This window comes from Palaemon carinicauda, chromosome 12, assembly GCF_036898095.1.
Source record: "Palaemon carinicauda isolate YSFRI2023 chromosome 12, ASM3689809v2, whole genome shotgun sequence".
In the NCBI taxonomy this organism is placed as follows: Eukaryota; Metazoa; Arthropoda; class Malacostraca; order Decapoda; family Palaemonidae; genus Palaemon; species Palaemon carinicauda.
The window spans coordinates 10,149,081-10,176,654 of record NC_090736.1 but is presented as its reverse complement, the minus strand read 5'-3'; the positions used below and the strand labels follow the sequence as shown (position 1 = coordinate 10,176,654).

The window sequence follows — 27,574 nt, the reverse complement described above, 5'->3', positions numbered from 1 at the left end:
GCCTACGTCCGATGCGTCCGAGAAGAGAACGTGGTTGGGAGTCTGAACAGTCAGGGGAAGACCCTCTCTAAGGTTGATATAGTCCTTTCACCAAGTCAGACAAGACTTTATCTTTCCGGAAACCGGGATCGGGACCGCTTCTAGCGTCTTGTCCTTTTTCCAGTGAAAAGCTAGATGGTATAGAAGAGGACAGATGTGTAGTCTTCCTAGTGACACAAATTGATCCACGGATGACAATGTCCCTACCAGACTCATCCACAGCCTGACTGAGCAGCGTTCCTTCTTCAGCATCTTCTGGATGGATAGCAGGGCTGGGGGCTGATCGTCTTGTTCAGCAACGTCCTCATCAGAGGGTTCCTCATCCGAAACTGATGAGGAAACGGCAACGGAGTGGGCAACGTCTGACTCGCTGAATCCGGTCGCACTGGTGGATGCGTGACGGAGCCGGACGCAATATCATGGAACTGCTGCACAGTCTGTGAACTGTCAACAACCATGGGTGCGCGAGGAAGTACAGCGTCAACCCGAAACTGTCTAGACCGTCTGGGTTGTGCAGTCAACACCCTACCGGGTTGCTGAGGTTGACGCACTGCGTCACAACAAGTCCCCTCTGCTGGTTGTTGAACGTCCTGAACGTCAACAACCACCTCCGAGCGTCGCTTAACGTCAACCTGCGACTGGCAACCCACACTGGGTCGCATCGGTGGAGGAACTACCTCAATTGGCAGACGTGAGTAGGTTACCTCAGCGTCAACAGGGCGCACAACCGACCGGTTGGAAGGTTGTTGGCCAGAAGGAGGAACCACCTCAACTGGCAGACGCGAGTAGGTTACCTCAGCGTCAACAGGGCGCACAACCGACCGGTTGGAAGGTTGTTGGCCAGAAGGTTCTTCTCCGCATTTAAGTCCTCTATCAAGGACGCAAGCTTGGACTGCATGGCTTGCAGCAAAGCCCATTAGGGTCTACGGGAGCAGGTGTGGCAACAGACGGGGTTAGCGACTGAGGCGGAACCGTTTACCATCCCTGAAAGCCTTGTTAAGTGTGACATAATAGTACAGCAAAACTTCAAAGGCTTGACAAAAGCTGAGAAGTTGACCTGTAAACAACTTGGAGCATCTCCTGGCTAGGCGCCAGGGCGAGTCTACCAGAATTGAGAAGTCTATCTGGGCAGAGGCATGAACTCCTAAGCCGAGAACTTCTCTCGTGTCATATCAGACTCTCGCTCTATAAGCCAGTTTAAAAGAAGGGAAATCAAAGGCTGTATCCCTAAAAACTCCTCCTGGTGCAAAAACCAGTCGCCTAGCCAACGTAACGCTCTCTAGGAGAGCGAGAGAGCACTAGCTTAAAAACAACGGCTTCGAAGTAGCTAGGCCTAGTGTAAGTTCTGACGTTTAGGCGAACGAGGAGCAGCAGTTACAAGATCCGGACGAAGATCCTTAAAAAAAAAAAAAAAAATAATCATGATTTAATTAAAGTCCATAGGAGGCTAAGCAGCTTAAGGCTCCTCTCCATCTGACAGAGTCCTCAAGGGAATATCAGTAGGAGGGGGAACAGCAACTTCCTCATCTACAGGAACCTTGTCCGATAAAAGCTAGGTTACCTCAGTGAGTCTCTCACTGGAGCATTAGTAGCAGACCAGAAGGCAACGTCATGTAACTGCTTGACAGTCTGTGAACTGTCAACAACTGAACTGTCAACCACAACAGGTGCGTGAGGACGTACAGTGTCCACTCGAGACTGCTTTGACTGTCTAGACTGAGCAGTCAAAACAACTCTAGAATGCGGAGGTTGACGCACCGCGTCAAAACAAAACAACTTAGACTGTTGTTGTACCTCGCGAACGTCAACGGAAGGTTCCGTGCGTCGCTGAACGTCAACATGCGGCTGGCAGGGTACACTGGAACGCATGGGTGGCGGGACTCTCTCAGCTGGAGTGCGGCAGAAGGTCGCCTCAGCGTCCACAGGACGCACAACCGTGGTTGGTTGTAGGCTAGAGGTTGGTGTCAACCTTCTCCGCACGAAAGTCCTGCATCAATGACGTTAACTGAGACTGCATGGTCTGCAGCAAAGACCACTTAGGGTCTACAAGAGCAGGTGCGGCAACAGACGGTGTGACTGCCTGATGCGGTACCGCTTTGCCTCTCTTAGGAGGTGAGCAGTCGTCGGAAGACTGCAGCGAGTCCGAACTGACCCAGTGGCTACAACTGGGCCGTTGGACTTGCGCGGAAGGGACCGACTTGCGCTTAATAAGCCGCGAGACCTTGGTCCATGGTTTCTTACGAGAAACCTCTTCCGCAGACGAGAAATAAATGGGCTCTCTCGTCTCTGTGTGGGTGGGGCGATCTTGGGTAGATACGCCCGAAACCACGGAGGGAAAAACGTCTGTTCGTTGATCAAGGCCTCTCGAACCCATAAGTCGTTCGACATTACTTCTCCCCTGGGCTTGGGAGCTTGCAAGAGGTCCCGGACTAGGTGAACGACAGGCACGAACAGACGAACCCTCGGACGCAACACTGTAACACTTTGCGCATATCACTTTATCGATTTTCTGTTTTGCACTTATTTCACTGAAATCGAAACTTTTACTGATTTCTACCTGAAACACGCAATTCTACCCTTCATTAAAAGGTAGTAATTGCGAAATCAGTCGTATAATGCAGCTCATTAATACTAGCAAAAAACAGAAAACATATATAAAGATAAAAAATTCAGTGGCTGGGAAAGAGACTAAACACTAGATCAAATAAACTACGTTTACAATCTCTCACCGCACATAGCCTGGGGACAAGAATAAAACCCTAGAAACGTTTTATCTTTCCTCCCCGTACAGAGACTAGGGACGAGAGTAACACGAGAACAACGTTACCCGCTTGAACGGAAAGTTTTCTCTCCTCTCTCCCCCTCCGTCTCTATCTCTCTCTCTCTCTTGATTTCGCACCTAAGAGAAGAGCCCAATTATATATCGTCAAAAAAACATGTTATTTGACTAAAGGAAAAAACTGAAAGGTTTTCCAAATAAAAAGTTCCTTTAATTTAGAATTTAAAACATTTAAGCTAAGAAAGAATGAACAAAACGTCAGAATCGATTTACTCTTACTGCAAAGTGAAACCGTGATACACTCTCTCTCTATCGTAACGATAGAGCGCATGTTGAACGTCCTGAACGTCAACAACTGCGTAGTCTAAAAAACTAAACGTTAGTTCATCTTTGAAAACAGTACGAAGACTATCAAAGAAATTCTTTCATAAAACATTAAATTTAAAAAGTTTTAAATTCTTTAAGGCTAAATACGATATAACGGGCTCAACGTTGATTAACTTCGGTTCCAAGTTAGGACCGCCTACTATCAGGAAAGGTCGCATATAAACAAAACATAAAAATTTATTTTTATATGTTTATAATAAATGGAAAGTTAATCGAAGAGGCCTAATAAAGGTGGAGAGATATAAAATATATAGATCTATAACGTGTTAAGCAAAATTACTAAAAACCTAAACACACTTCCGTCTAAGGGAAGGGTCGGCCATTTAAAAGTGAAAGAGAGTCCATACTCTCTTTGTCACCATAATTAAATCTATCCAAAACGAGTTCAAGTTTTGAGATGAAGATAAAACACCTGCATAGCGAAAGCTCAAAACTAGAATAGTGTACTTCACCAAATAGTTGTGAAAACAAATCCAGTTAGTAACAGCGAATTAGTAGGTCTTGCCGGTAGCCCGACAGAGAGAAAATTGAGTTCTGTGTTTACATTGAGTACTGAGTACCTGCACGACAGATGGCGCTGTTGAAGTACACCCCCTACCTGCATTGCGATCGCTGGCGGATTTTTAACGTAGAGTTTTCTGTCGAGCAACAGAGTTGCAGCTTATATAATCACCGGCTAAGTTTAATATTGAAAAATAATGGTGAATAACAAACACTAGAAGTAAGAAACATTTAATCCTGCCCTCTTGTAAAAGGACCATGCTAACATAAAACATAAAAGCTACTTGAAAACTAGGAATATCATGCTAATACTTATAAGTCAAATAATACTTTATCTTTTATATTACTTGATAACCATTACTGAATTTATGAATTTAGTATCCACGATGCATTCTTAGGAGGCTAATAAGCCATTAAATAATTGCACAACAGAGTTGAAAGAAGTTGGAAGACAAAACGGAAGAAATTAGGTACAGAGCCATAGTATATGCAATTGATCATAAGCTACTTTGAGCAAAAGAGGTGGTAAGTCTATAATAGCATCATAGCAGTTGAACTTTAGCTGTACAGCACTAGTTCTTGAGAGGCCACTCAACAAAGCCGTGCTATGAAGGGAGGGAAGAGCAATGATGACAAACCACAATTGCACTGGGATGCTAATATTCAAGGACATTGGACAGAAAGATAAAAGGCCTAAAAGTTGGATGCAGTCAGGGCTAAAGGGACCCTACGATAAACCTTTAGAAATCTATCGTGTACCATTATATGTAATGCAGTGCAGTTTGTGTGGTTCTACCACCCTCGAAGAAGTAAGGGACTATTCCATTGGCTACACTTATATAATGGTATTTTATGCAATTTCTAAATGAAACTACTGCATTACAGTTTAGAGCATTAAACCTATAATTGAAAATCTATGTATACCTCGATTCATTCAACAGTTATGGAATGGATATAAGAAATTTGGGCCATTTTCTATTACAACCACCAATGGACAGTTCATGGCTTTTACCCCTTACCTGTTATAACAGAAAGGGACTTTGAAAATACTTTTTGAAGTACCTTTTGGGCAGCTTTAGAGTCTAATTCACTGCATACAACTAATAAGGAGATTCTCCACAAAGTAAAGCATCTACTTTCCAAATGACCAAATATTTTTCTTTAATATCATGTAAACAATCTTCAAGTTCTAAACACTCATGCACGCTCTAAAAAGAATCAAGCTAAAAATTGCTTTACCTCTTTTCTTTCTGCAGTTGGCCCTGAAGTCTGTCCATTGGTCATTTTTGATCCATTTACAACTGGAGCAGTGTCTCCATTTTCACATTTTATTTTCTTTGAGTCTTCACTCTCGCCCTCTTCCAATTTTCTCTGCTCCCAACAAAAGGAAAACTTATTATGGGGTCTGAAGAAAATTATCATATCTATCAGATAGTCACAAACCATTAATAACATGAAATATCTTTTTCAAAAAACCACACTACTGTATGACAAAATTGTGATGACGGCACTGAAAACTTCTGGTAAAATAACATGAGAAAATGCAATCAACAATTACCTTCTTTCTTACAACCATAATAGGTTTTGCTTCTTTGCTTGAAGATGTACTTGCCCCTGAGAAAGGATTCTGAGAGCTGCTGCTGCTACTGCTGCTTCCTTGAGAAGGCTCTCCTTTTGACAGTTTGGCCAACTCTGCTGCCTAAGTAGAAAAGTAAATTATCACTCAAGGAAAAAGATTTTCAAAATTACATTGTTTCAAATATCAATTAAGATCATAGAATCATCATTATGACTTCTGTAGGACTGGTAAAATTTAAATTTCCCGTTTCACAAAGTAGTTAGACTATTAAGGAGCATATTTAAGAACTTATAGTAATCTCTGTGCTCAGAGCAGAACCCCAAATGTAATATAATCTAAACCTTCACCTAATTACTCTAATCAGGAGGAAAATTCCCAGAATTTATAGTTTATAGACTCTTTCCTTTCACTTGCATATAACCAAAACAAGAAGATATATAGGGATACTAATTTAGAGATAAATGCGATGCAAAACTAAATCAAGTTACTCCACTAGAACTTTACATATTTTATTAAAATGCCATTATGCAATATCATAGCTTCTTGAGAGATTGATTACCAATGTAATGTACGAGTCAAACCACCACCTAGTTCCAAGTCCTGACCAGTTTTTTTTTTTTTTATAGAATTGACTTATATCAACAAAGATGACAAACTAGCATGGCTAAATTATAGTTTTAATGATTGTTCAGTTGCTGAATTGTTCAGGTGAATGGCCATAGCTTAGCTCCGATCAGAACATCGACACTCGCTCATATATAGTTGACGCTCAATATAGATAGATTCCTCCGTATTCAAAGAAAACATAACCGAGATTTTAAAGCGATGACTACTGTAAAATAACAAAATTCTGCTGAATTGTTCAGGTGAATAAGAACATCGACACTCACTCATATATAGTTGACGCTCAATATAGATAGATTCCTCCGTATTCAAAGAAAACATAACCGAGATTTTAAAGCGATGACTACTGTAAAATAACAACATTTACGATCCACTAATAAACTGTTCAATTTTTTGAAGTTAAAAACATTAGTCGTAAGAGATAAGAGGCCTAATTGTAAATCCAAATGTCGTAGGAAGATTCTTACTATACCACAAGATAAAACTCCTGCTTCGTAGAAGTAGGCTGCCATTAAAGAATCAACTAGTTACTAGAGGGACACTTAGAGCGCAGACCTCTACCGCGGCAGCTTATTTCTCAACCTTGACCTTGACATACATTAATTGGCATGGATTTTCATACACTTAAATATGAACCAAGTTTATGTCTGTGACAACAATATCCAAACTTATGGCTGATAACGTGGATTGGACATTTTGCTTGATCTTTGACTTTGTCCTTCCAAAATTCAATAATTTCTATTTACTATTCACTACATCAAGGACGTAAATAAAAATAAGGAAGACGGCAAAAATGACTTTTAACAATACTTTACAGTAAAATGGGTGGTACCTTCACGGAATAAGGTCATCTACCGGATGGAGTTGATGCATATTCACAAATGTTTAGATTTTGATTTGTCGTTTTACATATAGATAAGGATGTCACATACATACACATATACCAAGGCACTTCCCCCAATTTTGGGGGTTAGCCGACATCAAACAAATGAAACAGAAAAAGGGACCTCTCCTCTCTACGTTCCTCCTAGCCTCTTCAAAAAGATAAAGATGTGGCTACAGTAAAACTAAGTTTTAGCTTAAAAAGTATTAGCGAGTTTATAAGTTTATAAAATCTTAAATTTTTTAATATAAAATAAAAATTATAAAAACAATGAAAAAATATATTGTAGATCTCTGTGAGTAATTTGCGTTTCTTCAGTAATCGCGGGGAGGCCTGAAACGTAACAGCCGCAATATCTAAGGGATTACTGCACCTGGTGTACCATACGAGGTGGACGGTTGGCACAAATTCTCATTGGGAATCTCACTGTATTGCTCAATATAGATAATCCCTCTTTTCATTTTTTTACTACACTATATTATTTTGAATGTTTTATGATTACATTACAAACAAGTCACCTAAAATAACTAAATTTCTTATTTTACTCACTGCAGTAGCTTTAACTCTTTCATGGGAATCTTTTTTCATCTGCTCCATATCAACTATCTTCTCTTTAATTTCTGGAAGCAACTGGTTCAATTCATCTATCTCTCCTTGCTCCGTATAAAAGGGATCCACTCTTGTAGCAGCTGTAAATATGAATGTATCAATTGTTGAAAAATCATTCAAGGCAGTTTAGTAGATACAAATCATAAAAACACTAAAATTGGAAATCTCACAATAACTAGCTGGAACTGCAGTCTTAGCCAATATTATCTATATTTAAATGGAAGAAGTTTGAAAGTTTCATCATCATTATAAGATGACATCATGAGAAAAGGTTAAATTGTGAGCTTAGGGTTAAAAAATGATTTACTACTGTTAGTACAGCGGCATAGCAGACCAATTGTTCAAATTGGTCTAAAAGCACCAAAATTGGCACACATGTAGATTAATATATTCTAAACATTTTTGGATATGGAGGCATTCAAGATTAGCCCTTAGGAAGATATGGCGGCCATTGTTCAAAATGGCCGCCATTTAACATTAGCGTCATTACATAGACTTCATTATGTGTCGTTAGTTTGGTGCTAGATGGGCCAAAATTCCCTTTTTTTACATCAGAATTAACATCAATAAATGTTTAACAGATATTTAGATGAATCTTCTCAAAAATGGCCCCCAAACTGGCCGCCATTTTGTGGAAAAAGTGGACATTTGATGAAGATTTCAATACTCAATGACATAATACCTCTAATAACCAGTACCTGATTTCAGGAACACACTTTAATTGCTCAAGTTGCTTTTTTATTTCAAATTGCTGGCAAAATTGCTAGTCAAAATAATACACAGAGTACGGGAAGTTTACAGTATGGTCAGATTGTAGTTATATAGTCGACCAAAAGCCCAGTCTCTAGGCACAGTACTTGTGTAATCCTGCAGTACATACATGTAATACAGTAACGTAGATTTTGCCACACTATGTTAATTATGATTCCGAACTTTTCAAATCTGGTCACCAGAATTATGAATGTCTACAGATCATAATGTTGGTTAGCAAGTTTTCTGTCCCAATCTACTGGCATTCGCCTTCACAGAAACATAGACCAGTGCATTGCAGTGAAGCGTTCTTGCACTTGCAGCGTTTTTTGCAGCCTTTCTTGCATCCGCAAGACGCCAGCTCATAGCAGGCCTTGGATGCCTCAGGGAGTGTGGTCCAGAGTGGTGTGTAGAGCCCATCATCACTCCGATGCCAGCCGCAGTCTGTTGGTGGAGGGAGCACGGGCGTTGGTACCAATGCCTGGCCCCAGACATGACCACCCTGAAGGGCAGATCTCTTCACATGCTGCTCCAGAGCAGCGTAGGTTGGCGGGATGTTCTGAACAGAGTTCGTCTTTGCAAAGAGCTGCTTTCTCGCCTTGTTGACGTCCTTGCATTTGCTTGTGCGGTCATACAGGAGTATGACAAACCTCTCGATGACATGCATTGTATCCTCTTGGATGCTTGTGGGTGCATTTGCCAGACTCAGCAGGGCATCAGTGAGTTCTGGCAGCGTGTTCCATGTTGCCCAGGCAGATTTCTTCCCATGTCCGACGAAGGCTGACACAGTATCACACCCTGTGATGGCATGAAACATTGGAAGAGCACATGCCTTCTCTGGACCAAGGGAGGAAGCTATTTCATGGGCTGCAATGTAGCGGTAGTTCTTGCCTGTCCCAAAGGCTACCCAGAGTTCGTCTCCAGCTGGTAGTTTCTGGACTACCATCACTGCTAGGACCACGACGTCACTGTCTACTGTTCGAACCTGTATCTGGTGGTGACCATGTTGTGCAGCATGTGCTACATGTAGCATCATGCGGGTGTCTGCCTCTTCTTGGTTGCATGGTGCGAGTGAGTTGACATCCTCTTGCTGTGGAACACAGATCACCTGCTCCCCATCAGTGACGACCAGTTCCTTGCCTTCTTCTTGAAAGGACTCTGCAAGCATGGTGGAGAGGTAGCTGAAGAGCTCCACTTTGTTGCTATCAACTCGCAGGAAACTTTGCCAATTTCCTGGTATGACTGCTGAGTCGACAACACGCCGACGTACTCCCTTTCCACGCTGTTCTCTGGTTGATGCCTTCAGGGAATCTGCTCTGTAGCTGTCCCACACAAGGTCAAGACGTGATACATGTTGGAAACGTTGTACAACGTATGGGATGAACACTTGCTGTGCATATTCCTCGAACGTGTTGGCAGTACCCGGCTTCAACATCTGTACGATTACTGCTCCATCGAGGACAACAGCAGTGACAGTAGGAGCTTCAAACTGAGGCTCAGCATGGCCTTCAAGGCACACCAGCAAGTCACTCTTGCTCCCTAGGTACAGTCTCCCTCCGTCAGATAAAGCTGAAGGGCATTGCTGATTTTCATGCCTGAAGAACTCTTCTAGATTCCCATCACGGGTCTGGCAGCCGATATATAATCGTGCGAAGAGCGCAACATCATTCTTCAGAGATTTGACCTGTTCTTTTCCTTTGGGTATATTGGGTCCTCTCTTGGTCGCAAACAGTGGTAGCTTGTTCCGGTGGATTGCCACCTCAATGGACTTGGTTCTGTCCACGATGCATTCCTTTGAGAATGCTTCAAACTGGTCTTGGCCAATCTGCTTGGCGTTACGGACTTTTTCTATGACTGCAGGGTCTGCGATCTCCTTTGTGTCGAGCACCAGCAAGTCCTGACTGTCCTCCTCGAAAGGGTTGCCCAGCTCTTCAATGACGGCCACGAGTGAGCGCACATCTCTGGCAAAAGTGTTCTGCACACTTGGTGTCTCTTCGTGGTGACGTGTCTCCTCTTGATCGTGTGGATGCAGATTGAAGTCGTCAAATTCCACAATCACTCTAGCAACCTCCGGTCCGGCAACCATCCAGCGCCTCAGTGCAGTTGGATTGTCTGTGAGGCCGATGGCTCCTCCATCACCCTTGACATACGCGTTGTTCTGCTCATGTCCTTGGTCAAGAGGGATTGCTGAAAAGATCCTCTTGGTCTTCTGGACTGTGAAGTGTCCCTTGCTAAACTCTGTGAAGACGTCTGGATGTTTGTTTGCCAGTTCTGCCATGTCCCGTAGATGCACTGGTATCCATCGGGCATAGTTCGTGTGGTCTAGTGCGAAGAACCACGGAGCCAGTTCTGTCAGAGCATCCACGTACATGCTAAAATTGGCTTCTCTCAGAGATCGCACATAGATCAGAGTGGACAGCTCCAGTGCCAAGACTGTTGACCAGTACTGAAACTGCGGATAACTCTGTTCTCTCTGACTGCACCAGTCTTCGAAGCTTTCAGGGTGCTCATCATCTTCTGTATTGGTGGTGCTGTACTTGTCATAGGCACGCCGTTGGAGATTATACAACGCAGCCGCTGTGACTTGGTGTGCTCTTCTGGTGCGTGTGACGTGAGCTGCTCGAAGAAATGAGTCTGCTATTCCTTCAGTTGTGATCTCTGCTTGTACCAGTGCTTGGGTCCACCCACTTCCCTGCAACCAGTCACCCAGGGTCTTCAGTGCCGTCATCTCAATATGCAACCCCCCAAACATCACCACCAGTTGGTCTTCTCCATATGTGTTTGGCCACTTCCACTGGATCTGTTTTGCTAGAGTGAATAGTGGCTGGTCGCAAGTCAAAACTGGAGTTTGGCCTGGGTTGAGATGTTTAACTGCACTCCTGACTACATCAATAGAGTGTCTGATCATTGCCACAGTGTGAGCACTCTCCTGGAACAAGGGAAGCAGGGACGTTGGTGTGATGACTGGTTGCTTTGGATCTTGGTGCCTTGCATGGTATGCAGCCCATGATGTGTTTTCACAGGCCTCAACATCATCTTTGAGAACACTTCTCGTGTTCTCCAGCCACATATACTCATCTTCTATGTGCTGCTCACAGTTGTGGCGTCTAAGAGAGGTCACAGAAGTAGCTGGGATCATTTGCCCTTTGACAGAAGAAGCAACAGGACGTACATCCGTGTAATATTCTGGTAGAGGCTCAACCGTCTTTGATCCAGTATCACGCCCAGTGAGAGCAATGCTACGATCCACTCCCTCATCTGCACACGTTGGGTGTTGAAAAAGCGAGATTCCTGTTCCATGGAATGAATTCTTGGCTGTGGTGGCACTTGGGTTGTGGTCAATGTTGTCCACAGCCGCAGTTGTGAACACATTGCTACGCAGGGTAGGCGGGCAGACCACTTCCTCTATGCGGTACAGCTGACACACGCTGTTTCCCATCTGGGCAGAAAGACGTAGGACTCTGTCATATGAGATGCTTAGGCCCAGAGAGAAGAGCTTGTCCACAAGTCCTCTCTTGCGTGTTTCAGCATACAGCATCAGCCCAACATAGGTTGGAAGAGGAGTTTCTTGAGACGTACTGTGTCTGACAGCTGGAGGCTCCTGTGTCTTGGTTGCTCCCTGCTTCCGACTTTGCTTGACACTGTTGAACTTGAGAAGCTGCGCAATGGAAAGAGCTGCTTGTGTTGAAGAGGAATGGCTTTGATTCTTGATGGTGGGGCCATCCAGCACCATATTTACCATTGCAACTAGTACGTTTGGCACAGAGTCCTCCTGACAGCCGCCCGGGAATGATCCACGGAATTGGTAAGTGTCTTCAAACATATATCGACGAACTATCTGTGCAGCACGCGCAAGGTGAACTGCCTCAGTGTCACAGTCTTGCTCGCAGGCTTTGCCTAGCGCTTCACCAATGTCTTCATCAAACGCTAGTAAAACATCTCGGCCTTTGCTGTGGGATCTCAGGCCTGGTATCTGGGCTAACAGGCGCTCTTTCAGCCTTGTGCTATTAACTTTCTGGCACAAAACAACCCCGAGCTGTTCCATTCTTGTTGTGTATAGCTTTACAAGTTCTGCAAGTCTGAAGACTGGGGTGGTGCCCTCTTCTAGGTGGGTTTCCTCGATATACAGGACCAGTTCAGCCAGTACGATTCTTGACATTACACCTTCATGGTCAGTTTTCTGCTCGGCTTCTACAGTGGTCTTTGCACGATAGTAAAGAGCCAACAAACACTTGGAATGGTACTTGGCCTCCAGAGCCACCATATCACCCATGCTGAGCCTGGCTATGAGTTCATTGTCCCCAACTTGCGCTGCACACTTCCGTACACGTGTGTCCACCTGGAAGGTTGTTACTTCATGTAGGGTCTCTGTGCCAGACTTTCCACAGAAAAAGCAGGAGGTACCGCTGGTAGTGGCTTCTGAAGAGTGTGTTCTGGCGCGCTTGGCCTGGACATTGTCAGTACTATCAAATGCTGAGCTGCTTGCGATGCGTCTCTTCTCTGCTCTTCGTAGCATTGTGTTATTGTATTTGAGCATACATGTTTTATGCCACTTGGCCTGGTGGGCAACCATTGTCGCCTCAACACCTTGTCCTTCATCTAGTCTCTGTAACTGAACAGTTCTTGGCAGTTCTCCGAGTTCATCAAATTTGACCAAGTTTGCAGCCATTGTCGTGTATCCACTCCCAGGGTCTCGGCGTTTAGACAGTACTGGGCAGACAAGTGACTCTGTTGTCTCCTCTTGACATACAAGACACAGCTTCCAGTTTGTCTCAGGAGGTGTTGTGGGAGTACGTTGCTCAAAAGTATCGACCAGTTGGAACTTCTTTGCCATGGCTGCAGTCTGGAACAACGCGTCTCTGATGTCAGGTGGTGCTGCTGCTGCCTCACCTGCAAAGACACAAAACACCACCATGTTACCACAAGTTACTACTACAAGCACCATGACTATCAACACTATACTATTACTGCAGCCGCCGTCACTGCCACCAACGCTGCCGCTGCAAAGTAAAATTCATTTTCTTGTGAAATAGTAGCCAAATTATTTGGTAAGCACAGAAGTATGTGTAATTGTACAATACTTATCACCTCTAGCACACTTATCACCTTTAGCATCCACAAAAAGACAAATTATGGTACATATTCAATGACGCTAACGGTAAATAGCGGCCATTTTGAAAAATGGCCGCCAAATGTGCTACGGGGAGAATCTTGAATGCCTCCATATCCAAAATTGTTCAGAATGTATTAATCCACATGTGTGCCAATTTTGGTGCTTTTAGAACAATTTGAACAATTGGTTTCATATTTCTTACTATGCCGCTGGGCTATGACAGAGTCCTACGTCTTTCTGCCCAGATGGGAAACAGCGTGTGTCAGCTGTACCGCATAGAGGAAGTGGTCTGCCCGCCTACCCTGTGTAGCAATGTGTTCACAACTGCGGCTGTGGACAACATTGACCACAACCCAAGTGCCACCACAGCCAAGAATTCATTCCATGGAACAGGAATCTCGCTTTTTCAACACCCAACGTGTGCAGATGAGGGAGTGGATCGTAGCATTGCTCTCACTGGGCGTGATACTGGATCAAAGACGGTTGAGCCTCTACCAGAATATTACACGGATGTACGTCCTGTTGCTTCTTCTGTCAAAGGGCAAATGATCCCAGCTACTTCTGTGACCTCTCTTAGACGCCACAACTGTGAGCAGCACATAGAAGATGAGTATATGTGGCTGGAGAACACGAGAAGTGTTCTCAAAGATGATGTTGAGGCCTGTGAAAACACATCATGGGCTGCATACCATGCAAGGCACCAAGATCCAAAGCAACCAGTCATCACACCAACGTCCCTGCTTCCCTTGTTCCAGGAGAGTGCTCACACTGTGGCAATGATCAGACACTCTATTGATGTAGTCAGGAGTGCAGTTAAACATCTCAACCCAGGCCAAACTCCAGTTCTGACTTGCGACCAGCCACTATTCACTCTAGCAAAACAGATCCAGTGGAAGTGGCCAAACACATATGGAGAAGACCAACTGGTGGTGATGTTTGGGGGGTTGCATATTGAGATGACGGCACTGAAGACCCTGGGTGACTGGTTGCAGGGAAGTGGGTGGACCCAAGCACTGGTACAAGCAGAGATCACAACTGAAGGAATAGCAGACTCATTTCTTCGAGCAGCTCACGTCACACGCACCAGAAGAGCACACCAAGTCACAGCGGCTGCGTTGTATAATCTCCAACGGCGTGCCTATGACAAGTACAGCACCACCAATACAGAAGATGATGAGCACCCTGAAAGCTTCGAAGACTGGTGCAGTCAGAGAGAACAGAGTTATCCGCAGTTTCAGTACTGGTCAACAGTCTTGGCACTGGAGCTGTCCACTCTGATCTATGTGCGATCTCTGAGAGAAGCCAATTTTAGCATGTACGTGGATGCTCTGACAGAACTGGCTCCGTGGTTCTTCGCACTAGACCACACGAACTATGCCCGATGGATACCAGTGCATCTACGGGACATGGCAGAACTGGCAAACAAACATCCAGACGTCTTCACAGAGTTTAGCAAGGGACACTTCACAGTCCAGAAGACCAAGAGGATCTTTTCAGCAATCCCTCTTGACCAAGGACATGAGCAGAACAACGCGTATGTCAAGGGTGATGGAGGAGCCATCGGCCTCACAGACAATCCAACTGCACTGAGGCGCTGGATGGTTGCCGGACCGGAGGTTGCTAGAGTGATTGTGGAATTTGACGACTTCAATCTGCATCCACACGATCAAGAGGAGACACGTCACCACGAAGAGACACCAAGTGTGCAGAACACTTTTGCCAGAGATGTGCGCTCACTCGTGGCCGTCATTGAAGAGCTGGGCAACCCTTTCGAGGAGGACAGTCAGGACTTGCTGGTGCTCGACACAAAGGAGATCGCAGACCCTGCAGTCATAGAAAAAGTCCGTAACGCCAAGCAGATTGGCCAAGACCAGTTTGAAGCATTCTCAAAGGAATGCATCGTGGACAGAACCAAGTCCATTGAGGTGGCAATCCACCGGAACAAGCTACCACTGTTTGCGACCAAGAGAGGACCCAATATACCCAAAGGAAAAGAACAGGTCAAATCTCTGAAGAATGATGTTGCGCTCTTCGCACGATTATATATCGGCTGCCAGACCCGTGATGGGAATCTAGAAGAGTTCTTCAGGCATGAAAATCAGCAATGCCCTCCAGCTTTATCTGACGGAGGGAGACTGTACCTAGGGAGCAAGAGTGACTTGCTGGTGTGCCTTGAAGGCCATGCTGAGCCTCAGTTTGAAGCTCCTACTGTCACTGCTGTTGTCCTCGATGGAGCAGTAATCGTACAGATGTTGAAGCCGGGTACTGCCAACACGTTCGAGGAATATGCACAGCAAGTGTTCATCCCATACGTTGTACAACGTTTCCAACATGTATCACGTCTTGACCTTGTGTGGGACAGCTACAGAGCAGATTCCCTGAAGGCATCAACCAGAGAACAGCGTGGAAAGGGAGTACGTCGGCGTGTTGTCGACTCAGCAGTCATACCAGGAAATTGGCAAAGTTTCCTGCGAGTTGATAGCAACAAAGTGGAGCTCTTCAGCTACCTCTCCACCATGCTTGCAGAGTCCTTTCAAGAAGAAGGCAAGGAACTGGTCGTCACTGATGGGGAGCAGGTGATCTGTGTTCCACAGCAAGAGGATGTCAACTCACTCGCACCATGCAACCAAGAAGAGGCAGACACCCGCATGATGCTACATGTAGCACATGCTGCACAACATGGTCACCACCAGATACAGGTTCGAACAGTAGACAGTGACGTCGTGGTCCTAGCAGTGTTGGTAGTCCAGAAACTACCAGCTGGAGACGAACTCTGGGTAGCCTTTGGGACAGGCAAGAACTACCGCTACATTGCAGCCCATGAAATAGCTTCCTCCCTTGGTCCAGAGAAGGCATGTGCTCTTCCAATGTTTCATGCCATCACAGGGTGTGATACTGTGTCAGCCTTCGTCGGACATGGGAAGAAATCTGCCTGGGCAACATGGAACACGCTGCCAGAACTCACTGATGCCCTGCTGAGTCTGGCAAATGCACCCACAAGCATCCAAGAGGATACAATGCATGTCATCGAGAGGTTTGTCATACTCCTGTATGACCGCACAAGCAAATGCAAGGACGTCAACAAGGCGAGAAAGCAGCTCTTTGCAAAGACGAACTCTGTTCAGAACATCCCGCCAACCTACGCTGCTCTGGAGCAGCATGTGAAGAGATCTGCCCTTCAGGGTGGTCATGTCTGGGGCCAGGCATTGGTACCAACGCCCGTGCTCCCTCCACCAACAGACTGGGGCTGGCATCGGAGTGATGATGGGCTCTACACACCACTCTGGACCACACTCCCTGAGGCATCCAAGGCCTGCTATGAGCTGGCGTCTTGCGGATGCAAGAAAGGCTGCAAAAACCGCTGCAAGTGCAAGAACGCTTCACTGCAATGCACTGGTCTATGTTTCTGTGAAGGCGAATGCCAGTAGATTGGGACAGAAAACTTGCTAACCAACATTATGATCTGTAGACATTCATAATTCTGGTGACCAGATTTGAAAAGTTCGGAATCATAATTAACATAGTGTGGCAAAATCTACGTTACTGTATTACATGTATGTACTGCAGGATTACACAAGTACTGTGCCTAGAGACTGGGCTTTTGGTCGACTATATAACTACAATCTGACCATACTGTAAACTTCCCGTACTCTGTGTATTATTTTGACTAGCAATTTTGCCAGCAATTTGAAATAAAAAAGCAACTTGAGCAATTAAAGTGTGTTCCTGAAATCAGGTACTGGTTATTAGAGGTATTATGTCATTGAGTATTGAAATCTTCATCAAATGTCCACTTTTTCCACAAAATGGCGGCCAGTTTGGGGGCCATTTTTGAGAAGATTCATCTAAATATCTGTTAAACATTTATTGATGTTGATTCTGATGTAAAAAAAGGGAATTTTGGCCCATCTAGCACCAAACTAACGACACATAATGAAGTCTATGTAATGACGCTAATGTTAAATGGCGGCCATTTTGAACAATGGCCGCCATATCTTCCTAAGGGCTAATCTTGAATGCCTCCATATCCAAAAATGTTTAGAATATATTAATCTACATGTGTGCCAATTTTGGTGCTTTTAGACCAATTTGAACAATTGGTCTGCTATGCCGCTGTACTATCATATGAGATGCTTAGGCCCAGAGAGAAGAGCTTGTCCACAAGTCCTCTCTTGCGTGTTTCAGCATACAGCATCAGCCCAACATAGGTTGGAAGAGGAGTTTCTTGAGACGTACTGTGTCTGACAGCTGGAGGCTCCTGTGTCTTGGTTGCTCCCTGCTTCCGACTTTGCTTGACACTGTTGAACTTGAGAAGCTGCGCAATGGAAAGAGCTGCTTGTGTTGAAGAGGAATGGCTTTGATTCTTGATGGTGGGGCCATCCAGCACCATATTTACCATTGCAACTAGTACGTTTGGCACAGAGTCCTCCTGACAGCCGCCCGGGAATGATCCACGGAATTGGTAAGTGTCTTCAAACATATATCGACGAACTATCTGTGCAGCACGCGCAAGGTGAACTGCCTCAGTGTCACAGTCTTGCTCGCAGGCTTTGCCTAGCGCTTCACCAATGTCTTCATCAAACGCTAGTAAAACATCTCGGCCTTTGCTGTGGGATCTCAGGCCTGGTATCTGGGCTAACAGGCGCTCTTTCAGCCTTGTGCTATTAACTTTCTGGCACAAAACAACCCCGAGCTGTTCCATTCTTGTTGTGTATAGCTTTACAAGTTCTGCGAGTCTGAAGACTGGGGTGGTGCCCTCTTCTAGGTGGGTTTCCTCGATATACAGGACCAGTTCAGCCAGTACGATTCTTGACATTACACCTTCATGGTCAGTTTTCTGCTCGGCTTCTACAGTGGTCTTTGCACGATAGTAAAGAGCCAACAAACACTTGGAATGGTACTTGGCCTCCAGAGCCACCATATCACCCATGCTGAGCCTGGCTATGAGTTCATTGTCCCCAACTTGCGCTGCACACTTCCGTACGCGTGTGTCCACCTGGAAGGTTGTTACTTCATGTAGGGTCTCTGTGCCAGACTTTCCACAGAAAAAGCAGGAGGTGCCGCTGGTAGTGGCTTCTGAAGAGTGTGTTCTGGCGCGCTTGGCCTGGACATTGTCAGTACTATCAAATGCTGAGCTGCTTGCGATGCGTCTCTTCTCTGCTCTTCGTAGCATTGTGTTATTGTATTTGAGCATACATGTTTTATGCCACTTGGCCTGGTGGGCAACCATTGTCGCCTCAACACCTTGTCCTTCATCTAGTCTCTGTAACTGAACAGTTCTTGGCAGTTCTCCGAGTTCATCAAATTTGACCAAGTTTGCAGCCATTGTCGTGTATCCTCTCCCAGGGTCTCGGCGTTTAGACAGTACTGGGCAGACAAGTGACTCTGTTGTCTCCTCTTGACATACAAGACACAGCTTCCAGTTTGTCTCAGGAGGTGTTGTGGGAGTACGTTGCTCAAAAGTATCGACCAGTTGGAACTTCTTTGCCATGGCTGCAGTCTGGAACAACGCGTCTCTGATGTCAGGTGGTGCTGCTGCTGCCTCACCTGCAAAGACACAAAACACCACCATGTTACCACAAGTTACTACTACAAGCACCATGACTATCAACACTATACTATTACTGCAGCCGCCGTCACTGCCACCAACGCTGCCGCTGCAAAGTAAAATTCATTTTCTTGTGAAATGGTAGCCAAATTATTTGGTAAGCACAGAAGTATGTGTAATTGTACAATACTTATCACCTCTAGCACACTTATCACCTTTAGCATCCACAAAAAGACAAATTATGGTACATATTCAATGACGCTAACGGTAAATAGCGGCCATTTTGAAAAATGGCCGCCAAATGTGCTACGGGGAGAATCTTGAATGCCTCCATATCCAAAATTGTTCAGAATGTATTAATCCACATGTGTGCCAATTTTGGTGCTTTTAGAACAATTTGAACAATTGGTTTCATATTTCTTACTATGCCGCTGGGCTATGTCTAAAATAAGGTTTTAAAACATATCAAATAAACAATCAGAAGTTGCACATTTAAATCATTTATCTTAAGTCTCTTTGTATTTGAAATTTTTTATGAAGTTTCAGCTAATATACATTTCCTCCAAGTATCATTATTATGTACATTAGTTGTGACGGTGACTTCAATGCCAGAGGGGGTGCTGGAGAGGTAGGTGTCATTGGGAATTATGGCATACCAGGTGAAAATGAGAGGTGAGAGACTGGTAGATGTGATGATCAAGAGCTGGTAGTAGGTTATTGTTTTTTTTAAAAGATAATAACAAGTATACATGAGTAAGAGTGGAAGAGAGGGCATTGATAGATTGAGTGTTGATAACAAGATGTTCGGAAGACTGGAAGATGTGCACGTGTTTAGGGGTAGGGTTAACGGTATGGTATGTCTGCTCTTTTTTTTTTTTTTTTGGGGGGAAGAAAATTGGTTGTAGAAAGACTAGGTAAATAGAGGGGTGGGAGTCTAACCCTTCAAGAGAGAAGAACTGTTTGGTAATTTCCATGTTATTAAGTGTATAAGGACAGAGGAGAAAGTGTATAGAATAGGTCAGACTGTTCGTTGTATGTGTAGGCAAAGGAAAAATGAGCCTCACCAGAGAGGGATCCAATGTAGTACCCTCTGGTCACCATAAGGATTCAATAACTCTATACCGGTAAAATCTTAAGGGGTGCTGGTGTCTCGACCAATCTACTACCAACTTGAAATGAATTTTTAAAGTAATTTGCATTTTCCTAGCTATACAAACCAAAGAATGTGTTTTCAGCACAAGCTCAAACAGCCACAGATATCATTTAATGAGATAGTTAAGTAACATGCGATTAGCAAAGCCTGTCAAAAGATCTCAAGACCTTTTGACTCAGGACAGCAGGTTGGTTGAAAAAGGGAAGTTTATCTTAGGACTTTATTATGTTTTAGCATAGAAACTTACAAATATGGGGCAATTTGTATTCTTCTTAACTATACAAGTCCTTTACATAAAGGTATCCATGAAGCTGGAGTACATGGCAGTTAAACTTTTATTACAAGTATACATGGGTAAGAGTGGCAAATGGAAGAGTAGTAAAAAAGGGCATTAATGGATTGTGTGTTGATAACTAAAAGAATGTTTGGAAGATTGAAAGACGTGCACATGTTTAGGGGTATGGCTAACGGTATGTCTGATCATTTCTTGGTGGAAGGGAAATTAGTTGTAGCAAAAGAGTGGGGGAATAGAGTAAGTGGATGTAAAAGGGAGCTAGTGAGGGTTGAAGAGCTAATAAAACCAGGGGTAAAAAGTAAATATCAGGAAAGGTTGAAAATGGCATATGACGAGGTGAGAGTAAAAGGAACTGGTAATTTAGAGGAGGAGTGGAAGTTAGCAAAAGAAAATTTTGTTGGGATTGCAAGTGATGTATGTGGCAAGAAGGTTGTTGGAGGCAACATGAGGAAGGGCAGTGAATGGTGGAATGAAGGAGTGAAGGTAAAAGTGGAAGAGCAAAAGAGGGCTTTTGAAGAATGGCTGCAGAGTAATAGTATAGAGAAGTATGAAAAATATAAAGAGAAAAATGTGGAAGTAAAGCGCAAGGTACGTGAGGCAAAGAGGGCAGCTGACCTGAGGTGGGGTCAGGGATTGGGTCATTCATATGAAGAGAATAAGAAGTTTTGGAAAGAAGTGAAGAGAGTAAGGAAGGCTGGCTCAAGAATTGAAGAGACAGTGAAAGATGGAAATGGAAGGTTGTTAAAAGGAAAGGAGGCAAGGAAAATATGGGCAGAATATTTTGAAAGTTTACTGAATGTTGAGGATAATAGGGAGGCAGATATAATTGCTGTTGCAGGTGTTGAGGTGCCAGTGATGGGAAATGAGAATAAGAGAGATTACAATAGAGGAAGTGAGGAGAGCACTAGATGAAACGAGAGTAGGAAAACCATCTGGTATGGATGGTGTGAGAGCCGAGATGTTGAAGGAAGGGGGGTGTGACTGTACTTGAATGGTTGGTGAGGTTGTTTAATATGTGTTTTGTGTTGTCAATGGTACCAGTAGATTGGGTTTGTGCATGTATTGTACCACTATTTAAGGGTAAGGGAGATGTGCATGAGTGTTGTAATTCAAGAGGTATTAGTTTGTTGAGTGTAGTTGGAAAAGTGTATGGTAGAGTAATGATTAATGGGATCAAGGATAAAACAGAGAATGCAATCTTAGAAATACAGGGTGGTTTTTAGAAGAGGTAGGGGTTGTATGAATCAGATTTTTACAGTTAGGCAGATATGCGAGAAATATTTAGCAAAAGGTAAGGAGGTGTATGTTGCGTTTATGGATCTGGAGAAAGCGTATGATAGAGTTGATAGGGAAGCAATGTGGAATGTAATGAGGTTATATGGAGTTGGTGGAAGGTTGTTGCAAGCAGTGAAAAGTTTCTACAAAGGTAGTAAAGCATGTGTAAGGATAGGAAATGAAGTGAGTGATTGGTTTCTGGTGAGAGTGGGGCTGAGACAGGGATGTGTGATGTCACCGTGGTTGTTTAACTTGTATGTTGATGGAGTGGTGAGAGAGGTGAATGCTCGAGTGCTTGGACGAGGATTAAAACTGGTAGAAGAGAATGACCATGAATGGGAGGTAAATCAGTTTTTGTTTGCGGATGATACTGTACAGGTTGCAGACACAGAAGAGAAGCTTGGACGATTAGTGACAGAATTTGGAAGTGTGTGTGAGAGAAGGAAGTTGAGAGTTAATGTGGGTAAGAGTAAGGTTATGAGATGTACGAGAAGGGAAGGTGGTGCAAGGTTGAATGTCATGTTGAATGGAGATTTACTTGAGGAGGTGGATCAGTTCAAGTACTTGGGGTCTGTTGCAGCAAATGGTGGAGTGGAAGCAGATGTACGTCAGAGAGTGAATGAAGGTTGCGAAGTGTTGGGGGCAGTTAAGGGAGTAGTAAAAAATAGAGGGTTGGGCAGGAATGTAAAGAGAGTTCTATATGAGAAAGTGATTGTACCAACTGTGATGTATGGATCGGAGTTGTGGGGAATGAAAGTGATGGAGAGACAGAAATTGAATGTGTTTGAGATGAAATGTCTAAGGAGTATGGCTGGTGTATCTCGAGTAGATAGGGTTAGGAACGAAGTGGTGAGGGTGAGAACGGGTGTAAGAAATGAGTTAGCAGCTAGAGTGGATATGAATGTGTTGAGGTGGTTTGGCCATGTTGAGAGAATGGAAAATGGCTGTCTGCTAAAGAAGGTGATGAATGCAAGAGTTGATGGGAGAAGTACAAGAGGAAGGCCAAGGTTTGGGTGGATGGATGGAGTAAAGGAAGCTCTGGGTGATAGGAGGATAGATGTGAGCGAGGCAAGAGAGCATGCTAGAAATAGGAATGAATGGCGAGCGATTGTGACGCAGTTCCGGTAGGCCCTGCTGCTGCCTCCGATGCCTTAGATGAGCGCGGAGGTAGCAGCAGTAGGGGATTCAGCATTATGAAGCTTCATCTGTGGTGGATTATGTGGGAGGGTGGGCTGTGACACCCTAGCAGTACCAGCTGAACTCGGTTGAGTCCCTTGTTAGGCTGGGAGGAACGTAGAGTGTAGAGGTCCCCTTTTTGTTTTTGTTTCTTTGTTGATGTCGGCTACCCCCCAAAATTGGGGGAAGTGCCTTGGTATATTTATGTATGTATAAACTAGTGGCTAGTACTTAAAGGTCGGAACAGGGAAGCTGTGTCTCCCTGGTTGCTCACTGAGCACTCACTTTGATTGTGGCCAGATCTTTCTAGGGTGTTCCAGCATTTAACCCTTTTACCCCCAAAGGACGTAAGTTTCATAAAACCCATCCCTTTACCCCCATGGACATACCGGTACGCCCTTGCCAACAAATGCTATAAATTTTTTTTTTTTTTTTTCATATTTTTGATAATTTTTTGAGAAAATTCAGGCATTTTCCAAGAGAATGAGACCAACCTGACCTCTCTATGACAAAAATTAGGGCTGTTAGAGCAATTTAAAAAAAATATACTGCAAAATGTGCTGGAAAAAAAAATAACCCCCTGGGGGTTAAGGGTTGGAAATTTCCAAAGAGCCTGGGGGTAAAAGGGTTAATAGGAAAGTCCTTGAAGACAACACAGCACCTCCCCAAAAATATCTTTTCCTTCGTCAAAACTCCTCAAATCTCTTAATGCAGATTTTGTATAGATGAATTAATTGCATAAAACATGGATATTCTTTCTGTATGAGAGCTGCAATATTATAAGCTCTACTGAGAAATACCTGGCTAGGCTATCTTTTTAGCTACATTCCTCTTAAAGCTTACATCAATTTGTTTGTTTCATAACGATATGTATTTACACTCTCTTACCTGTTAAAGAAAATTCAACTTTTTTTTTTAAAATCTCTATAAACATTACATAACTGATTGATATGAAGATACTTGTTTATAGGAAGAGACTCGTCTTAGTGCGGCGCTCATCGTCCTAATACCAGATGGTCCAGGAGATGCGCACCACCCTCTGTTCAACCCATCTGTAAAAAGATCTGAAGGGGGACACTTCAAGGGAGACCCCCGAAACTTAGTCACCCATTTCAGCTACCAAAGTAGGTCGAGTTTGGGGTCTTGCTCGTTCCAATACCAGGCCAAAAGGAGAATCAACCAGCATTTCTTTACACACCATTGCAACGATCATAGATGGATATGACTGTGAGCAACAAATCTCTTAAATGAGGCTAAGAGGAACAGTAGCTATTGTCATTAGTGTGCTGTAACAGCCACTGATGAAGGAAAAAAGAGGAGCTACTTTCCTATTACTGTACCATGTCCATGCCTGGGCATATAATTGTTTGCATGGGAGAAAGTTTGGACTTCTCTATATCTGTCACAGTCCAAAGATCATGGTAAAACGAGAGAAGTTTTTCCCAATGATGACGAAGTTAGGTCTCTGAGTATGGCAATCATTAAAATACCTGATCAGACGAATTCCGTTGGCGTGAGCCCATGTAGACACCATTATAAACACTCACGAGTGAATACTGTACTTTCTCGAAGAACGATAAATATGGATTTAAGAGTATGTATGTATCTCTGATATCGAGGGAGATCATAAGTTGTTTTCCTCACTGCCTGTTTGACTGTGCTGGGCATCTCCCTCCTCAATCGAGTCTGGTGGATGAACTTGTTCAAGGCCGAGAGGTCCACGACGGATCTCCATTCCCCTGTGGTCTTTTCGACATGACATGATGGCTGGAGAATTGGGAAGCTCAGCCCTATCCTGGACTTCTTCTAGAGTGTCCTTTAGCAGCATAGTTTGCACCTCTGAACAAAGACCAAGGTCCTTGTTCAATCTTTGTAGCTGGAAGGAGAGGAAGGTGAACGGGAGGCAGTGTCTGGAATGAAGAATTTCCAGCATCCACTGCTGTTCCCCGCGAAATTGACACCTCATCTATCTTTTTAAAACCAAGCATACACCCGCCAAAGTGGCTGAATGGACTAATTGCTGGCACTAGCACTAATGAGGACCTCACCTACCTATCCCTCTTCAATTCTGGTCATGTAACCTTAGCTGACAAAATAACTGACCAGAACCAGTAAGCTTCCGTGACGTTGATGGTGCAGTTCTAAAACCATTCCAATTCGAATCCAGTCTAAGAGCTAGGTTGGGACCTTTTTCCCCCATTGAGAAAACAAGCTCACTGTCGTACGAGGACAGCCCTAGCAAAAGTGTATGAGCTTTTATCCCATACCGCTCGGTGCTGGGTATTCTCTTAGCACAAAACACTTGGCGTCGGGTATGATCTCTGTATGTACCGCCGGCACATGCTTGGAGATTGTCAGAGAGGTGTAGCAATGTTGATGGACCTACTCAGATCGAGACCGAAGACAGTTGATAAACAGCATGTATCAATGTCTGTTCCAAAAGGTACGACTGTTGATACGCATCTTTTCCTTCACTCTCCTGGAAGCTAGCGGATACTCGTGCAAGAAAGTAAGAGAAGGGCGAGGACCTCACTCCTATCTGAAGTGTGCATGCTCGTTCTTGTGAGAGGACAGGTGACCAGTGTGTAAGCACTTTAATACCGATGCTATCTTCAGGAAAGGAATGTTCCTAAGTATTCTCTTGCCTTGCAAAATCTACTGGCGTACAAAAGAATCATCGTTTCTTGCCTTACTAGAAGGCGAATGCAAGCTCTTCATCAGATAGGCGTAGCTTTCTCACAGGGCATGTGCTAACAGTAGGTTCCTAATCTAGAGATAGCACACCACCAGTAGAGCACACTCGACTGCGAAGGTGCGATATCAAGATCCGATGATTGCGCGCCACTTGAGAAGTGGCCAACAAGCAAGGGCGAATAGATAGGGGTCCACAAGCATGTGAATGTCGTCTAAAGAATGAGTGCGAATTGATGGGCGCACCCCCTGCTGTAAGTTCAATGAATGAGCGCAATACCACAAACAAGCGTGGCGGTGTGGAATCGCGAGCAGGTGTAGAGTTGTATGCGATTCCGAATAGGTGAAATGGTGTTCCCATAGGAGCGTGCAGAAGTCGTGGCATTCTCTTAGGAGCTGACCATAGATAAAAGTCTCTTTTACCCTTATCAAAAGGAAACTAGCCAGTGAACTATTACAGTGTAGTAATTAGGAAAGCTGGTCTACCCACCACTAACTGGCCACTGGTTGTTTACCTCGCTCAAGTTTCCAGCTATGCCGGAACAATATATCCACAGTAATGAATGAAAGGTTTGTATTTCTGTCGGAGCAAATCTATTATTGCTTGTCTCATAACTATGAACTACAGCAACTAATTGATAATATTTTTCAAATCAAACTGCATCTCTCTCTTCCCAAGATTTTGAATGTCCTTTCTCCAAATAAACACATCTACAATAGTCATTGAACCAGGCATTGTCTTTCATATAATAATGATGATAAAACTTTATTTACAATGTATAAAACACAATACGGACAGGTTGCTCTTCCTAAATCACTTACCATCTTTCACTCTTTGCTCTTCTGTCCAATCTAATTTCTCCTTCTTCATCTTCTCAAGATTACTGATTCTACTTTCCAAAACATCAACAGCAGCTTTGAAGCACTCTATGGCAAGATCAAATTCATCCACGAAGGAAAATGCAATACCAAGCTGATACTGGGTCTCTGCTATACATCTATTATCAGCATCAAGAACACTTTTCTGGAAAAGAAAAATCAATAAACCTTAGGTTTGCCACTTTGGAGTTATGGAATTTGAGACATAGCGTCAGGCACTGAGCCCCTTCAGTGCCTAAGTGCAACTGAAGGTTAACCATGCAGTTGGCCCCTTAAGTAAAATTTAAGAGGCTGGAGTACAAAATGCATATAAAACACAAAAAGGGCTTCAAGATGAGTGGAAAAGGGACACTATAAAGACAACATTTTATGCCAACAGTGAACTGTGTGCTAAGGCAGGCAAAACCTCCTTGAAGGGATTTTATCAATTTGGTGGCAAATACACAGTAACATACAAGAACTTCAACAACTTTCGGCAAAAGTATGATAAAAAGTGATACAATATGACCCAGCACTGAGGACAGGGGTGAGAGGAAACCCCACAGTTGCAATTATGAAGTAGTGAGGTTGCATATTAAGATAGAAAACAGAGCAGGAAAGTGAGTGAAGTTTGAGCCTAAAATGTGGGTGCAGCTATACTCTGTTAAGACTTTCCTAATATCGCTGTGGTGTGGCCGGTAGATATCACACTTTGCCCATTTTCATGTTGTGGTAATCTTATTACCATCCTGGTGTCTATTGAAATAGGTTTCATTTCTTGAAATGATGAGCTTTGTTTTCACCAAATATTTTGAATATACAATAGTACCTTAACTTATGAGTTTAATTCGATCAGGAAATAAGCTCGTAATATAAAACCAAATAATGCTTTCCACCCCGAAAATTTGAAATAAACCCTAAACATCTGGAAAAAATATGTAAAAAATTAATGATACAAATTATCATAAAGATTATGTTTTAATATAACACTTTACCTTGGAGACTGATGACTGGCAATTGGAGACATAGGCTATGATAGGTAGAGAAGGGAGACTGGGAGGCCGAGTACCTACTACCTATGTATGCCGTACACTACTTTTAAAACTTACGAATTTAACAGTTTAATTTTACTGTCTACACTACTTTATTCTTACTTTTCTATTGTTGCATTTAAGGCAGCATTAATGATTTATGTAATTACAAGACACTAGGGTAACTGTAATGATGGGCTTCCAGCCAGAAGCCGAGATACCTACCTCAAAGATTGTATGCCCCCTGATTCCAAAGACTAAAAAAGTTCCAAACTTTCTTTGG

The 27,574-nt window shown here is 43.7% G+C and overlaps 1 protein-coding gene across 3 annotated transcripts in view; it reads right to left on the bottom strand.

Moving 5' to 3' along the window:
- Window positions 1-27,574, bottom strand: part of LOC137651212 (protein HGV2-like) — a 56,963-nt gene that overhangs the window by 10,770 nt on the left and 18,619 nt on the right. For 2 of the 3 annotated variants that reach the window (XM_068384396.1, XM_068384397.1), the window contains 4 exons: window positions 26,225-26,426; window positions 7,342-7,481; window positions 5,265-5,405; window positions 4,946-5,077 (listed from right to left, as the gene is read on the bottom strand). In XM_068384396.1, coding sequence (XP_068240497.1) covers window positions 4,946-5,077; window positions 5,265-5,405; window positions 7,342-7,481; window positions 26,225-26,426 — 615 coding nt within the window. The remainder of the gene's footprint in view (window positions 1-4,945; window positions 5,078-5,264; window positions 5,406-7,341; window positions 7,482-26,224; window positions 26,427-27,574) is intronic. The other variant, XM_068384398.1, reaches the window with a different exon arrangement.